Genomic DNA, 18,894 nt, shown 5'->3' with positions numbered 1-18,894 from the left:
AAAACAATGGATCCTGACGGACTAAATGGGTTCTGAAGGACTAAATGGGTTCTGAAGGACTAAATGGGTTCCAACGAAACAGTGGGTCCCAGAGGGACTAAAAATCATGGGGAAAAAAAATCATGAAAAAAAATAATAAAATAAAAAAAATTAAAATAAAAAAAAAAAGAACACAGACATACCAATTATTTGTGTTCAAGCAGAGGCTGCAATCCAACACAGTCTTTAGAAGTTGTAATCTGACAAGTCTTCAAAGATTATTGGAACTGATGTCAAACCTTATAATATTGAGGATATATATAGGCAACAAGATACCTCCAAGTTGTATTGAGATTTGGATAATTCAATTCAAATAGGAAAGTCAAATTTTAATCCAAAGTTGGATAGAAAAGCAAAAGAGGAAAGCTTACAATCCAAAGTTGAAAAAAAAAAAAAAAAAAGGAAGGAAAGTTGAATAGTTCAATTCCCACTTGAAAAATGAAATAAGTCCTGTCAATCTTGGGACTCAAAGTGGGGACAATGTGTAGACACTAAAATTTTAGTGGACTTTGGTTTTGACAAATGGACCCATGAAATATAGACTTAATGTTTAATTAAGTTATTTAATTGGCCCAAGCTTGATCCACTTAAATTATTCAATTAGCCCAGCCCAGATGATTAAATAAAAAGATAATTATTCCTAATAAAATATATTTAGAATAATTATATTTAAAGATAATTATCATAATATAACCGGCTCGGCTCAGTTATGATTTTATCTTTATCAGGAGATGACACGTGTCATCATCCTATTAATCCAATAAACCTATAAATAGAGGCCTGAAGGAAGAAGGAAAACACACAAATTCAAAATTCAGAAGTCCAGAAATTCAGAGATTCAGAAGTAAGAGACACAAATTCATAATCCAAACCCAAAAGCGAAGAACATCAAGCATATCAAATCGTGTCGTTCTTCATCCAAATTCCATGGTGATTCAAGATCAAAGTCGTGCAACCCTTGGATCCAACCAACCAAAAGACCTTTCTTTTTGTAAAAAATATTACAAAGGATTGTACCCCATCATTATCAATTAATAAAATATTATATTTACCCCTATTTTGTTTCGTATTTGCAGACTACAAAATTTGTGTATACAATTACTATTGCTCCTCCTAAAAATATTTAAAAAATTCATTATTACCCCTAACATAATTTTCTGAGTATGTCCCCGATGGTTGGTCAATAACCGACAAGTAACTTGATGGGAATGAAATGCACTTCCCTGTAAATTAGAAACTTAGATGTGAGGAGACGAAATGCACTTCCCTGTAAATTTGTTTAAAGCAAAAACGACTAGGACACTTCCCCAAAAACACAACACCCTCTTGAATTGTTATGCATAACTTTTATTAAATTCATAATTTTGGTCCATCAACAGGGCTGGTCTAGCAAAGCCAAATCACCTAGGCACCATCTTAATTCTAAGTGAGGTAGTTGTCTCAACAATTCGGGTTGGGCTTGGGTTGATATGGATAAAACCCGAAGCCCAACCCGAACCCGAAAATATTATATATATTTATAATTATACTTAAGTCACAAGAGTCTAGTAGTTAAGTTGGTAATGTGTTTGAGATTTATGTTTAAGGTTTCAGGTTCAAGTCATGAGTGCATTATTAATTGAATTACTTTTTACACAAATTCTTTTGAGGTGAGCTTAGTGCGAGCTGGGCAACTCGGCTCAGGCTTAAGGCGGGGCTTGAGCTGAAGATTTTCTACATTAGCCTAGCCCGAGATGAGTGCCAAGCCTGCCCAACCCGCCCGCGTTGCAACCCTAGCACTAAGCCAAAAATAAGAACAACTTTCATTCAATTTCTGACTTAGCTCAGCCAACCCACACTTAATGTCTACACACACAGAGCAAGTAAAACACTCTCACACACAAAGTATAAATGCAAGAATGTATGAACAAGAACACCCACAAATTTACAGAAGCCCAAGGCTTCCAACCTTTTACTATTATTTACAAAACAGTATAAGGAAATGCATCAACCTACAGAAGCATACAAGAGTCTCCCACAACACTCTTCTCTATATCTCACTACCCTTCTCTCTGTGTATCTATCTGTGTGTCCCTCTCTTCTACAGAACCCACCTATTTATAGGCAAACTCTCAAAACTGCCCACAATAGCCACTAAAGTGGTGGATAACACCCCCAACCACCTAGGGTCGTGCTGGCACAATCTCAAAATGTCAAAACTACATTTATAGTTGACAAGCTCCACTGTTAGCTTGCTGACATGCCCTGCACATGCCATCTGTCCACAAGAGGTTACCTATCATCTACCACATATCTATATAACTCTATATATCAGCATAATGGAGTAAAGCTGACCCCAATCACGTGTGTTGTCGCCTCAAAATTGTGCCACGTGCATGGCAGGTTACTTATCATACCCCCACTCCCCATAATACATGCACAGGAAGTGTTAGTAACCACCCCAACCGATTAAGCCCACCTAGCCATTTTCAGTAACCATGAGCCATGTCTGAGTCCCCTGAGCCATCATTGCATGCTGAGCCTCGTATACACCCACTGCCTTGAGCCTATGTCCTTTACTTGACCATGCCACACGTCCATGACTTGTGGTCCATGCTTTAAGCAACATCTGAGTCAACTATGTGAACCTAGCTCGTGTCAAGCCCACTAAATTAAACCAAGCCAACCCATGCTCATGAGTTATCCCGCGCTATGCCCACACTTCGGTCCATTCGAGCTGCAACCTTGCCCAAGACAAGTTAGCATAATCCAAGGACCTATATGTGCTGGTTTGCCAAACCATGCACAAGGCTTGGGGCTTGTTGATGCACGAACGTGCACGTGCTGCCCGTCCTGCATGCTGTCGACGCGCCACTGAGTGTCTCCTTCTTGACCCACCACCTTCGGATGGTGTGTATCATGCCTAAGCATGTTGGCTAAGCTCCCAATGCGTGTTACATGCAAGGCGTGCCATGGCCTTGCTGAGGGACATGGGTGCTGAGGAGTGCTTCCCAACATTTGAATAAGGAAAAACTACCGCTCTAACATAAGTAAACATTGCATATGTTTGAGGAGTAAAATTAACTCTTTGAACCTCCAAAACCAAATCAACCCCCCCTAACTTTTCCAAACCTAAACTCCAAACTTCATTTTTTTAATATATTTACAAAAATGTCCATGTGCACATTGATAGCACCTCATGACTGTCAAGGGGCTTGTCAAAGTCCAAATCCCGTAACAGCAGCACACTACATGGACAAAGACACACAATCACACGCGTGCGCAAACACTCCCCACCCGTTCCGTTCCGTTCCATTCAGTATGCATTTTCACACAACTTTTACAATTTCAACTGTCATAATCATAAAAAGACGAACCAAAATTTTTAGTCCGGGCACAGACCTTGCACCACAGACCCCTCGCGTTCGATACGTGCCTGCAGGCATGACCGCTCAGGTACGCCAAAAGTCCAAATTCCTAACAGTAGTTCACAATTGTCTATACAAACCATTAAAACAATATTCATTCCATGAGGAGTGCCTTCTTCCTAATCATAATGACAATCAGTAACAATAATCACACAATTTAATTTTTTGACAATACATCGGCAAACGAGAATTTTTATGAACTTGATGTTTTTTATAAATCCGCAAATAAAGAAATTCATTTCGGACAATTGAACATTCTCGGACTGTTTCTTTTTAAGAACCAAAAATATTTGTGCCAAAATAACAATGCCAGGAAGAACAAAACACCTTTTGGACACGTAATGGATCTTGAAGTACTATTTCTGCATCTCCCTGAGGAGAAAGAGAACCATTATCAATCACTAACGTATATATAGAACTCAGTCATTTTCTATCTCTAATACAAATATAGTACTAATATCATGATACTACAGGATTCAGAAGTGTTCTCAATTGTAATGATGCATGTATTTAGTCTTGGATTTTATGCAGCGGATACTGATTGTGATTTCTGCCGGGGTGGTATCCGAAGCCAAAACTTCATCGAGTCATATGCCGTGAAACCAATTGCTACACTAGGAACGATCTGTTCACAAAAATCATGACATGCCATTAGTTACAATTTTTCAATAAAAGAATAATAATAAAATAGAACCATTGTAAATCCAATTTAGAATAAAAATCTTCTCTTTGGGTCTTAGTTGGGTCTCAGATGACAAAGCTCGTCTCAAAGAGGGTTTGTGTTCTACATGATATTGACTTGTTTGACCCATCCCACAAAAAAAGTGAAAGCAAAGTTCTTTTCCTCCAAGAGAAAAGCCAGAAATGTTCATATGGTAAGCGTTGGATGAATTTTTTTTTTTTTTTTTTTTTTTTAATATGGATTAAATCTTCAGAGATAGATAGAAACACATTTAAATTTTCGGGAAAAAACACAATAAAATACTTGTTTAACTGTTCCCGAGTCCAAAGTGGCAAAAGTCAGAACTCAATTTAAACCCAGGTCAAAGTTCTTCCAGAAAATCGCATTGACATTTTCTAAGACCCATTGGAAGAATATAACAAACCATATTGTTATAGTTCTTCTATCACGTGGGGGAATAAGAAATAGATCAGTTGATGGTGTGCTCAAAAGGCTCAAAACCTAGGTTTTTAAATTTCACCACTAAAAGAAGTTCTAGTTGTGCAGTGCTAACTAGCACTACACGAGATGTGTCTCGATCTTCAGCAAAATTTTCAATGTGGATCAGGGATAGGATGACGCTCATAGCAGCCGACCATAATAAAAAACCATAGTCATTGATTGAATAAGAGAGACAATCAACAGCAAGTATCTTGACAAATAGCGTTCTACAATGTGGTCACAGCATAATGGCTTGACCATATAATGTAATCAATTACCTTAATAAAGTTTATGCTGAGGCCAGCAAACAATTGCCTCCATCCTTGATTCCGGATAATAGTGGTAAGCCCATCCAATGTGCTACGGTATCTAGCACCACCTTGCATTGAAGGCTGCAGATGTTCAACCTGATGACAACATAACCTAATTAATTGAAAATACCAGATCAAATTAATTTATGTAGAAGTTCCAAGCTGATATCATATTTCTTGTAACATTCTAAATCTTGTCAGAAAAGTAAGAACGAACCTGAGTCACTTTCTGTTTGGGTCTATTGTAAACTAACCCCAAAACTTATATATAACACAAGTATATAATATACATTATATTGCATGAATATATACGTTTATGTAAATACAATTAGCATATCTTATTAACATAAACTTAATATATTCAAGGTCATAAAATAGATCACATTTAACTAAATAGGATGGGTCATTCATTTATATCCACTCTGCCCCCCCTATGAAATCACCAAGGGAATTTTATATATATATATATATATATATATGGTAAAATACACTCCATCAAAACCGTATAGGTGTAACAGGGCAATACCTGCATCTGCCTCCTGACAACATCCAAAGGATATGTGAGGGTCTGCCCAAATAAGCCAGCTAGAGCTCCACAAGAAAGACGCATCACAATGGATTTTTGGTGCTCTTCAGGTACATGCCTTTTGAGTTCCTCATAGATGTAAAACTTCAGACCAGCATAAGGAAGGATGCCAATGAGTGTTGGTCCTGTTTAAAGTATAGCTTATTCCTTTTGATCACTTGAACAAATACAAATTTGCAAAAAAACCTAAGCACGCAGCTGAATATGGAGAGAGCAATTAAAGCTAAAAGCAATAAATAGTACAGGGTTAACAGTATCCAATCAATGGTATCACACAACTGACCCCATTATATGGGATAAAGGCAAGGATGATGATGATGATGATGAAACTAAGCTGGTAATCAATTAGATTCAACTATGCTGGTAATCAAAATAACAACAATAAAATGACAACAAAGATTCCAAAAATTTGAGTCTCAAATTACAATTTTTTTTTTTTTTTTTTATCAAGAATCGATCATAGATGCTATTTGTGCAACAAAAATAGTTGTGCAATACAACATAAATACGAAAAAATAACATGGCAAGCAAATATATACCTACACCCCGATACAGCCCACGTACTCCTCCCTCTTTGTATACACTTCCTAATACATTTCTTATGCCACTATATTGAGGCTGGGTGTGAAAACTTCTCGTAACATTACCAAAACTTCCTCGTGTGTCCGCAACCTATAAAAACAAAGGATGAATACATTAACAATGGCAAAAACACAGACCATTTAGTAACAATTGAACTCTTGGAAAATCAACCCAAAAAGTAAGAAACTGAACCATAAATTGGACTATACAAGGTTTGTTCGAAATATGAAATACATGATTTATGGTGAATTTTCTAATACAAGTATGACGATGGAAAGGGGAAGGATTTGTTCGTGGAAATGGTATATGGATGTACTTTGGTATTGATTTTGTCTCTCTACTGTGTATTTGCCTGGCATGAAACTCCCTTGGGTCGAAAGACCCTAAATGGTGAGGGTTTAATGAGTGGGTCTTCATGGCCACCAGGTGCGAGCCCCTTAAGCCGAAGGATGAGGGCAGTGGTCCCGGTGAAAGGTCCCTAAAGACGCATAGGTTACACAGTGTTTGACTGTATATGGCATTATTATCTCCTGAGTTTTTTATACTTGATAAATTGTCCGGTTTCATGACAACATGATTTCATGTTTTTTATCAGTGATGAGTTGTATTAGAAATGATGTTGGATTATAGGTTAATCAAGATACTATTGTTTACATGGTTATATACGTTTCACAGACTAGTCCAAGATGTTCAATTCATTTATCTAAAATCTTTAAAAAAAAATCTTTTCTATTGTTCAAATAAGTTATTTTTAACAAAAAAAAAAAGTTATCTGTTTTTCACAACACACCAGGAACCGACTGGACTCATTGAGCTCACCCTATTTTTCCATAAAACCTTTTCAGGTTCTTGCTCGTAGGCAAACTCCAAGAAATAAAGGTAGGATAGCTATAAGTTTTTGGTAAGTTATCTTGTTACTTGAGTTTATTATTTACTTTTGAACGGTTTGGAGTTGATTCGAGACTTGGAGTGTTTTTTGATTTAGAAATTATGGTATTTTCATTAAATTGGAGGGTGAATTAAATTCATGTACCCGTGGGGAGTGGGAAGTGGGGCATGGCAGATCCCCTTGAATCAATCGACTAGGATTGTCCATAGAGTTTAATCACTCAAAGGACATATGCCTAAGTCAACTTATCTATCTGGATTAGCAGACTGGTCTAGCCAAAACAGTCGACTGCCTTTAAAGTCTGTCAACTATTTGAGACAAAATTCAAATGGCTTGTTCAGAAGTCCCACAGTGTATCATTTGTGCTCAACGGCTATAGTTTGAAATGGGGATATAAAGACACCTTGTAGTGAACATCTCTTGTGTGAGAGGGAAAAGATTATATACATACACAAGGGTGTGAGAGAAGATAAAGTGATATATCTTGGTTCAATTCTACCATTGGAGGATACAATTTATCATCCATTATAGGTAGAAGCTACCATGGGACTTTATTGTTGAATATCTTTCTTGGGTAGAACCACTATTGAGCTTTATCGTTGAATATCACTCGTATTCCTTCATAGTGGTTTGAAACCCTAGAGATGAGCTTTCAAATGGAATGCTTCGTGTATTAACTCTAGGTGTGTGAGCTTAAATGTGTATATATCTATCTTTCAAGAGATATCATTGTAATAATTGTGCTCGAACTCATATTCTTGTGAGTATCAAGTTCAAGTGCTACTTGGTAGGGACGAACTTGGGTTTAAGCTTCGCAAAGGTTTCACTCTCTACCTTGATAAGAAAGGTAGGTTTCTATTAGCCCAGTAATTAAGAGAGGTTACTTCTTAGCCCATAAAAAATGTGTTTTCACTTGACATGTAACCAAGTGGTGTGAAGGTTTTGCTCTTCACCTACAGGAAGAGGCCCAAATGGGGGGAATGGGAGGAAATCCTAAAGTGGCATGCTTGAGGAAAGAATGTAAGTGGATTTGCCAAACCTCGTAACATCGTTGTGTTAGCTTTTTTTATCCCTTAACTCCTTAATTATTGTCTATCCATGTCTGGAACCAATATGTTTTGGAATAAGTTAAATTAGTACGTTAGCATAACTTGTGTATTGTGTTTTAGTATGTTTAGACTAATACAATTTGTTGCATGGATGTTTGATATATGCTTTAGACTAGATGTATGATAGGACTTAATGTTATTATAGTTAAGTCTAGGTGTTTGACAGGATTAGTTGATCCAATATATGATATATGGTGTTAGCTAATATATGTTATATATGCTGTATGTCGATTAGAATATGTAAGTGTATTGTGTGAATGCACCTTAGATAGCTTTTCATCACAGTTAATTGACTCAACTAATCAAGCCGAAAAAAATCAAGAAACTAACTAAACAAGAATGTGAAATGAAATCTAAGGAAAACAAAATAAACAAAAATTAGCATAAGCCTAAATATCCATCTTTCTTAGGAAGCTAAATCTCTGAATCATCTAAGTCAATTAACTTTGAAATCACCTTAGAAGTTCACCATTAGATAACCAAATAGGTTTTAGCTGTTAACCCCCTCCTCCTCCTCCTCCTCCTCCTGCTCCTGCTCCTGGGTCAATGTCTACGCAACAAATGCAACTTCAATATTTTCCCCAAGTATATTTATATACTGAACTTCCAAGATGACTGAAGTTCGAGAATCATTGTTACCATTAAAGGAAAAAAATGGTGCCAACTGCCATCCAAATGTTAAAATCACAAATGCCACCTACACTTGCTTGTCTCACCAGTAACCTATTATACATGATCAAACTATCTCAATCAAGAGCTAATAATCTCCTCATATCTTGAGGCTAGTCTTGATACCCCAGATACTTAAATCTCTAGGTTAATAATTTCATCTTTCATATCCCGATACATTGATGTTTTGAACTAGTTTCTTCTCAGTTCATCAACATATTGCTCTATAAGAAATAACAGCTCCTATTATATTTTTGCAAAATTTCCACTCTTAAATTATTTGGTAAAAAATCACATAACAATATAAATACACATCTCCATTTTAATCGTCCATCAACAGCCAATGGGCAATAGTATCACTCTCAAATTGATGAAAAACCCAAGTAACTGGAAATCATGTTCCAAAATCACTTTTTTTGCGTGAATTGTTCCAAAACACTAACCAACAAACAAGAAATTCGCCCCAAACATAAATATTTAGATAGCCTGTCATCTTGATTTGTTGGACCTCTACTAAAGAACAAACAGAAAAGAAAGGGAAGAGAGAGAGAGACGCAAGCAAAAGAGAAAAAGAGAGATTACACTTGATAGACCACTAATGTGCATTATGGTTTTATTTTTAATAAATTCATGAAACACATAAATTTGAGTCGTTAAGACTATAATGTTTAAATCCGTAATTCTAGTTTTCCATTTACACTCATGAATCAAAACCACGTCATCTAAAAGCAAATTATTGTAAACAAACAAAAAAACATCAATAAGTGTTTTAAAGTTTATCACTTTCCAAACAAAAAAAAAAAAAAACTAAATCAAAGTGTATAAACAAGAACCAATTTTACAAACTTTTTAAAAAGACCAAGACAAGTAGAGGTAGATTGCGCCTCAACAATCAATGCATCAAAGCATCTTGTAGACTACTAAAAGAAAAATCTCATTAAATTATATAAAACATGAAAAACAAAAAATATGTATGCACACACATTTATAAATCTGTTTTACAACCTATTTAAAAGCTATGATAAGTACAATGATACAGTTAACAAAAATACACAAAGAAAGAACCTGAGTGAGCATAAACTAGAATCCTAAATACTAAATCCACACTAAGACATGCTTTAATCACCATAAGCTATGTTATGAAATACGCACATCATTTAAGGGAATAAGAACATATTTAAAATATGCTGCAACCAAGTTACCTGGTAGGCAAGTTTAGTACGAGCCAAATCTAAAGGATATGTGCATAAAACTGCTGTTCCTCCAGATGCTGAACCAGCTAAAAGATCTACAACAGGCCCCGTTCCTAAGGCAGAGAAGTTATTTAAAATCCAACAACGATACTGCTCATATGTCATGAAATGTAAGGCTGCATATGGAATAATACGAATGACGCTAGCTCCATTTCCTCTAAAAAGACATGTAAAGCATGAGTTAAAATAATATTCACGAGGGAAGTATGCCAAGAAGTAAATGATTAAAATTTAATTAAACTTACTTATAAAATCCTAAAACACCCTCATGCTTCAGCAACTTCTTCAAAGATTGACACACCCCAAGAGAGTGGAACCCTTCTGTTCTTGTCTACAAATATCCAAGGATAGAAAAAGTTAATAAGACCTAATACAAAAATAAATAGAATATAATACAAGCCACTAAGATATATCATTGCAATGACTGTCTAACGCCAATATACAATAGAAGCACCAAAATAGCATAACCATAGGACTTTGAAAACAAATACATCATCATAACTAACAAATTCAAATACTGAAACGGACATCAATCTCAATATATTAGAGATATTTATAGTATAAGAAAATAAAGATATAGATGTCTGTCAACCGATTTCAAAAGATGATCACTTCTTGCCTTTTGACCAAATGCCAGAAGAACCCTACCTAAAATTTTGTATTATAGACTTCAACTGCTACAACCCAATCACCTGTGGGCTATGGCTACAGCTACAGTGTATATCAGAGAAAATGTACCAAAGAAGGTAAAGAGCTCTTATGAAATACAAAATTTCAACTCCAAGTGCTCCAATTCCATTGCTGGTCAGTTTAATAAAGACAATGACACAGGCTAGTACCTTGAGTTCTAGGAGAAAGAACCCTCAATGGAATAAAAATACTGATTTCCTTTCTTACAAATAAAACTGTGCAAAATAAGTATAATTGATACACTCTACTAATATATGAGCTTATTATCTTTTGTCTACCCTCTTGAATGCCTTATCATAATATATGTATAATTGTATATATAGATATACATATATGCATATCACTTTATCCCAAAGGACCAAATGAGGCAATGAAATGTCACATGAGAGAACATACCTTTTCTCTTGACAATATGAGATGCATCTTTTGAATTTTTTTTTTTTTTCCCTGGGCATCTTTTGATTATATATCATAATTATCCCTTGAGGGTTTTTTACATACGATAAGCATCGCATATTTGGATCTTCCAACAAGATATTCTTTACACAAATGAATTGAAAGGGCTGACCCACTTTAAACTGTCCATTCAGGTTATTCTTATCTTTAAGTGGTGATAATTCATGCGTGAATGGCCCAATGAAATAATTATTGAATTACAACTGTACAATTGTCCAGGGCCGGCTCATAATTTGAGGCCTTAGAGAAAAATCTAAAAGTGACAGTTTAATGTTTAATATGTTAACATAAAATAATAGTTAACAATTGTTATTTAAAATTTACCCTAATTTAAAAATTCCTTAACCCTTTTTTTTTTTTTTTTAACTTTCAATGAATTATGGCACCCAAGTAGAAACTACTTTTTTTGGCTTGAAAACGAAATAGTAATTCAAATCCTTTGCAGTATAACGTTGAGGCACACATGAAAGTTTGCAAGGAAAGAAATTAGGAGAGTCCAAACATAACAAGAGATGTGAGAATATAAAAAAAAAAATAATAATAAGAGATGGAGAGAATGTAACGAGGGAAAAATGTAATTGGAGTTTTATTGGAAAAGTTAAGTGGAGAAAAACTAGGAATATAGCCTAGCATAGTAGTATTGTTACGTAAATGTGACTATCTGGTATAATTCTGATTAGAAACAAACTTGATAAGAAATGTACACAATACAAACAATTAGTCAGTAAAATTGAACTGACTAAATCAAATTAAAAATAATCTACGAGACATATATATATATATAGAGAGAGAGAGAGAGAGAGAGAGAGAAGTTGATATGGAGCACAGGAAAGCAATGAATAAAGAAGCTTCACCTGCAAGAGTATTTTGATTCGTTCCAGAGGAGCAACTGTCGTCTTGGCAAATGCTCCAGCAGCACCTCCAGCAATTAGCTCCTTGACATAGATGGGCATACTATCAATGAATGAAACTTCCCTATGAGCAGAAGACCCATCAACAAAACCCGCCACATTTGTGGACAAAGAAGACCCTTGCGAAGAACCCATCTCAAATTATTCCTACTCAAACCAAGTTCTCAAACCAAAACTATGAATTCGATACAATCAATTATCCACCCTGCAGTTTGAAGAACTCTTTATCCCATCTATCTCGCGGGGGACAGAATGAGAAATCCTTTTGTTCAAAAGGCAGACACGATGGCCCGAGAACACCCGGAATTGTATAGGGTATGTTCACAAGCCGATCCTCTTCCCCAATAACGACAAGATACATCAACAAATGATGATAAACTAACCACACAGGTCGAATAATCAAAGCCCCTTCAATTGTATGATTGCCCCCATGAATCTATATCAAATTCATCAATGCCCATCAGGAAATTGACAAAATTTATCAATACTCCAACCCAAAAAACAACAGTCGAGATGAAACCCTTTAAATAGAACTATCCCACGTAGCTCCCAGACTAAATCGTTAATATCCACCTGAGGTTGATCAATGAAAAATTGAATATTTATATCAAAAACCAACTACAAAAACCGTGTAATCAAAACCAAGTCAATATAAGCATTACGTACTTGGATCCAAGACAAAAATTTTAATGCCCATATAGATTTTGATCAATTTTATCTATTAAATTGAACATTTAGCAAAAACCAACAATAAAAATCGAATAATCAAAACCCAATCAACATAAGCATTGTCTATTTCGATCCAAGACAAAAATTTAAATACCCATTTAGATTTTGATCAATTTTATCAATGAAAATGAATATTTGTATCAAAATTTAAAAACCAACAATAAAGACCGAATAATCAAAACCCAATCAACATAAGCATTGTCTATTTCGATCCAAGGCAAAAACTTAAATACCCATTTAGATTTTGATCAATTTTATCAATTAAATGGAATATTTGTATCAACATTCAAAAAGCAACGACAAAGACCGAATAATCAAAACCCAGTCAACATAAGCATTGTCTACTTCGATCCAAGGCAAAAACTTAAATGCCCATTTAGATTTTGATCGATTTTATCAATGAAATGGAATATTTGTATCAAAATTCAAAAACCAACGATAAAGACAGAATAATCAAAACCCAACCAACATAAGCATCGTCTACTTCGATCCAAGGCAAAAACTTAAATACCCACTTAGATTTCGATCAATTTTATCAATGAAATGGAATATTTCTATCAAAATTCAAAAACCAATAATAAAGACCAAATAATCAAAACGCAGTCAACATAAGCATTGCCTAGTTCGATCTAAGACAAAAGCATTAATACCCATTTAGATTTTGCTCGGTTTCATCAATAAAATATGTCGAATAAATTGAAAGAAAAGAGAAGAGAGAAAAAATAAAATAGAACATACCAGTGGTTGATTTAGGTCGGAGGAGAGCAGGTACTAACAAACACTTGATAATATTTAAGAATGTGAGCTGTACCCGTTCTCCTTCGACTTGGGAAGGAGACCTAAGGAGGTTTGATTTTGGGGGCTTTCTTCGATTATCTTCTTCTTCCTCGAAGGCGCAATTGAAATTATAATTTAATTTAAATGTCGGAGCTTCTCGGAAATTTTGGACCGGCTTTGGTGGAAGCGTGTTGGAGTGCTATTCTACTGCATTGACCAAAATGACCATAGTGACCATTTCATAGCTGGAGTACAAAAGCCAAAAAAATATATATATATATATCAATAGTTAGGTTTGTCACAAGTGGACTTGTGGTAGTCTCTTTCAATAGAAAGGTGATGTAGTTGCTTACATGAGTCACACGTGCTTGGTGCTTGCACACGTGTTTGGTGCTTCATCTTCCAAGTTTAGCTTTTCTATACATTATTATTGTATAATTTGTATTGTATACATGTACAGTAGTATTATTATATCTATGCAATACCATTGTTTTGAAATTTAATATACTATCTTGTTATATATATATTTTTTTTAATCGTAACGGTAAGACAAATATTTTGAGAAGCAACTTTTAATTGAGGTTGAAAATAATTGTGTCACATACACGATTGAGCTTGATATAACGATATTATATTTTAATTAAATTGTGTTGCACATATATAGCTAAACAAAAGAAGGTCCTTCGGATGGTCTAGTTCCCCATTTGATGTCAAAGGACCCAAATAAATTTAATTTGGTCCGTATTAATTGACTTTAGTAAAACTTTTTCATCAATTAAAAATGTCTAAAAAATTCTCACACACTGTTTTATATGGATACTTGAACTCAAACTTTTATTTTGTATATCAAAAAAATCTAACTCAATAGTATAATCTCTCTAAGACGGACGACTTAGCAGGATGATCGTTCCACTGAAAAAAAAAATTTATTTATAAAATTATCTGTATTTTTTATTAAAATCTTGAAAATATCCTTACTCAATTTTGAGAATATCCCACTGATATATATATATATATATATATATATATATAATAGTGTTGTTCAAAAAAACAAAAAAAAAAAAAAGTGTATAAGTGTATGTGTTGTCAGTAAAAACAATCAAAAAATGTATGAAAGTACTCGTTGAATTACAATTCACATGCCATTTAAAGCAAACGCAATAATTGTCTCTCTGTTTTATTGTTTTTTTTTTTTTTTTTTTTTTTTTTTGTTCTTTTTCCCAATAGTAGATGGTAAATGTTTTCTCTCGCCTGTCGCCACAATAATAAATAGGCGGCGGCTAATGCCCACTGGGGCAGCTCCCGTGACTTTTTTTTGCTTTTAATTTTATATACATACCTTCTTATAATAATACAAAATGCCACATATATTTTTGAATATCACAAAATGCCGGCTATGTTTTGTTATTAATATTTGTGCATATATATATATAGCTGCATATACAAGCCAAGGATTGGGCCCCTCCTGAGCCCAATTCCAGGCTCGTACCTGTTCTTAAAAGAGATAATAGTAACATGAGTGAGTGATGTTTCTTCTTGCCACAGTAGTAGAAATGCAATTTTTTTTTTTTTTTTTTTTTTTTTCATTCTAATTACACACTAGTAGAACGTAAAATTACCATTATGCCTCATCCTCTCGTTGCATTGGATTGTATATTTTAGTTCATTCCAAATCAACATAGTATTGAATCGAAGAGCGTACAGTCTCCTCCGATCACTAGGCGTCGATGAGGCATTTATTTCTGTAAGTCATTGTGTGCAAACAGAACAATTCGTGTATGTGTATGCATATGTATATATATATATATAGATGGATTTTTAAAATAATCGTCGGGACATTTGTTTTGTTTACGCACTTGTAAGTTTCAAACTTTCAATCCGCTTATTGTGATTCGTTTAGATTGCTTATATATATATTTTCTTTATTGATTAGTGTGGTTTTCTGGGGATTCAGATTTTGTATAATTTTATACATTTTTGCTGTTCCAAGTGCTATTTATATTATATTTTGTAATTCTTGTAATAGTTTGAAATTGTTGCTTCCTGTGATATTATATTGGACTATCACCATTAGTTCTATCTTTCCTAACTCAAATTTGAACCTCATCATCATTATTATTATTATTATTATTATTATTATTTGATATCCAAGAATCAACTTACCTGCTAGTCACTTTGGATCAGGGATGATTTGCAAACTTAGGATGCAAGTTATTGTCTAAAACGTGTGTATCATTTTAGTCCAAGTCTCACTTTGGTAAGTCTCAGACCAAAAACCTAAAAGGAGTACCCCCAAAGGTCTTACCAATGAGGTAGCCTGTACGGACTATCGATCTATTAATTTTGTTTTCTCCATTGCTATATAACCAACATTAGAGTTAGTGTTTTATTCGTCATTGCTCTCTTCGGTGAACAATTAGAGCTCAAGCACTTCGATTCAGCTCTTGTAGCCGTGAAAACCATGGACGAAGATCCAATGTGTCAATTTATTGTAATGTTGCGTTTGGGAGTACCGAATCCGTACTTTGGATTTGGGTTGGAGAAAATTTAATTTAAAGTTTTAACTATACTTCTCCCAATTCTAAATCCAAACCGCTGATTTGGTACTCCCAAACATAGCATAAATATATTTTCATAACGGTGCATTTATGGAGTGCTTCTTGTTAATTGTCAAGACAGCGCAATCTTGGAGACTCCCATGTGACCTTATGACATTTGACGAGTTTAATAGCATCATTCATTTTCATCAAATTATTTTGGAAAGAGAAAATATTTCAACAGACGAAGAAAATTTGTGAATATTTTAAATTGAACCAAAGATAATAATTCTGTTTCATCTGTTAGTTGACAAATTGTTTGACTTCTGATACTCTGTCAAAGATTGGGCTGCTAAAGCGCAACTGGAACCGCAGGTAAACAGATTAAAATATTGAATGCTATGTTTTTGTGTGTGTGTGTGTGAGAGAGAGAGAGAGGGAGAGGGAGAGAGAGAGAGAGTTCACACATTTTCAGAATATGCATGATACTAATGCACCAACTGAGCTTTATTTTGATTCTTCGATCCATTTTTTCAGTGCCCAATTAATAATTCTGATGCTTGTTGGTAGTGGAATTTGTTTACAAGCCAAAGCTTTAGATTATTTCTTCTCGTGATAAATTTGTTTGGGATGGAATTTGGTCGTGATGGGCTTTAATGATTTCGGTTTTAGACTTTACCTTTGCAGATTCTAGCTATTTCCATATTCTGGAAATAAACAATACAGAAATATGGAGTTATATAATGGTGATTCAATCATCATAAGCTGCTGTTAAACATTATTCTAGAAATGGATGATTTTTGTATTTGATCTGTAATTTTTTAAGAACATATTGTATTAATTTGTAGGACATAGACACCTAATGGACTACCGGCATTTGGATTAAGAAATTGCCATCGAATATTCTATAGAGCTTTGTGCCCCAAAGCCAAAGGACATGACACCAAATAGACTACTGAAATTTGGATTAAGAAATTGCCATCAAATATTCTATTACGCTTTGTGCCCCACCTTTATCAGGGAATCAAACATTACTATGGTCAATAGGCATAGACTAGTGAAACTTTTAGCTGAAGAGATGAGAGTAATTTAGCTTAAAAAAGAAATGTAAAGGCATGGTTGCATTCGATGTTGCTAATTCATTAGTTTTTGAGTGCTCGACCTTGACCATATATAACTTTCGTAATATTCAAATTATTAAAGCTTTGCAATTTGTTCGCGTTAGATTATGTTTTTTTTAGTCCGATGAGTTTATAGGGAGCTTTGTTTTTGGAATTCTGCACTTATCAGTGTCAAAGCTCAATTTATTCCTGTTGTTATCATGTTAGTTGTTACGTACCTTTTATGTCCTCAGTTTCCAAAATAATAGAAGTAATGTTACGCGAAATGTCATGAATTCGACTAACTATTGGTGACCGGGAGCTATGTTGCATGGATTCTAGTATGTGTATCAGCTATAAGTGTGTCTTAAGTGTTGTACCTTCAAAAATCCCAGTTCTCAGGAAAAGGGGACCTGGCTTGTAATGTGTCTAAGACTAAAAATTGGTAATGAGAATATGGATATGTCCAATACATTTCAATGCATGTTATATAACCTTATAAAGAAGATGTTTTTGTTTAAGGATAACACTACTTTAGAATTTAAATTAGATGGGATGTGGTGGAAAAGGGTTTTCATCTGTCTTAATTAGGAAACCTTTCTTTGTTATCAAAATTGAAAGCTTAATTTCTTCCATTATCTAATGTAGAGGATTGGAGTGTCTTATTCGGGGTTCGTGTGTCGGACACATATCTTATACCCGTATCCCTGTTTTGTCCTATCGACAATGATACATTGGCGGAAATAGGAGAGTTCATGTAACAAGACTAGGAGAAGGTTGTTACCCCTTAGAGGGTGGTGGCTTGCATCCTATTAGAGCTTTAATGTTGCATTACTAGGAATTTGATTGTGGATGGTCTGTACTGAAGTTGAGAGGATCTTGGGAAGAAATAATATTGTCAAATCTGGTTTTTCCTTCAAAGCAAGTGTGCTTTTCATTGGCCTCCAAATGTTTCTCTTCCTGATCTACTCCAATGTGCATATCATCAAAGGGTGCAGCTGGTGTTAGCCAGTTACAAGTTGGTTTTGTCAGATTGATAAGTGTTATGTATGTCTCAACTTCTTATCGGTTTGGGCTTTGAATTGTAATGGTTTGCAAATGTATTGTTAGACTTGGGCCCAAACTAACTATCCTTGAGCCCCACCAGGATTTGTATGACTTGCTCACTCAGCTATGGGTTAGGAACTCTCTATATATAGAGATGGTGTTGAGTTGGGAGAGTAGAGAAGAAAACAGAATTGAGGAGTGAGCGAGGAGAAGAGATTGGGTGCAAAGGGGGCACCAAAAGTAGAGAGATGTAGCATTAAGGGAGTGGGCATTCTCTACACTAGTATATTCTCTTCTTGATTCATTATAATGAAATTTCTTCTATGTAAGTCAAGTTGGGCCGAACCATGTTAAATATTGTGTTATTATGTGTGCTTGACTATGATTTGCTTCTCTTGTGCCAAACAATGATTATTTTCTCCCAATAATAAGGTACCTGTTGCATTGCTTGTACAGATTGAGTTTCGACTTCGTGAGATTTTATGTTGAAGTAATTGATGCTATTTTGGTCCTTTTGCAGACAGTTTTACTCATGAGCACAAGTTACTATTGGCAGGTTCCTGGAAGTATAAGCTTACTGAAACTAGCTTTACAAGCCAGGTGGTGTATGTTCTGTTTTCCATCCTGATTGTTCATATGA

General features: G+C 34.8%; 1 protein-coding gene across 1 annotated transcript; it reads right to left on the bottom strand.

The window, feature by feature from the left end:
• Positions 1 to 3,636: 3,636 nt before the first annotated feature.
• On the bottom strand, positions 3,637 to 13,806 carry LOC132303678 (mitochondrial carrier protein CoAc1). Its single transcript, XM_059801037.1, has 8 exons — positions 13,532 to 13,806; positions 12,008 to 12,637; positions 10,253 to 10,338; positions 9,957 to 10,164; positions 6,045 to 6,177; positions 5,446 to 5,630; positions 4,887 to 5,015; positions 3,637 to 4,071 (listed from the first exon to the last, which is right to left on the bottom strand). The coding sequence occupies exons 2-8, from the start codon at positions 12,197 to 12,199 to the stop codon at positions 3,970 to 3,972; spliced, it is 1,035 nt and encodes a 344-aa protein (XP_059657020.1). The 5' UTR covers positions 12,200 to 12,637; positions 13,532 to 13,806; the 3' UTR covers positions 3,637 to 3,969.
• Between the last annotated feature and the right edge of the window lie 5,088 nt (positions 13,807 to 18,894).

Source organism: Cornus florida, unplaced genomic scaffold (genome assembly GCF_030987335.1).
Source record: "Cornus florida cultivar Cherokee Brave unplaced genomic scaffold, ASM3098733v1 CherokeeBrave_3.0.0_Hap2_Chr04, whole genome shotgun sequence".
NCBI lineage: Eukaryota > Viridiplantae > Streptophyta > Magnoliopsida > Cornales > Cornaceae > Cornus > Cornus florida.
This window is presented reverse-complemented; position numbering and strand designations above follow the sequence as displayed.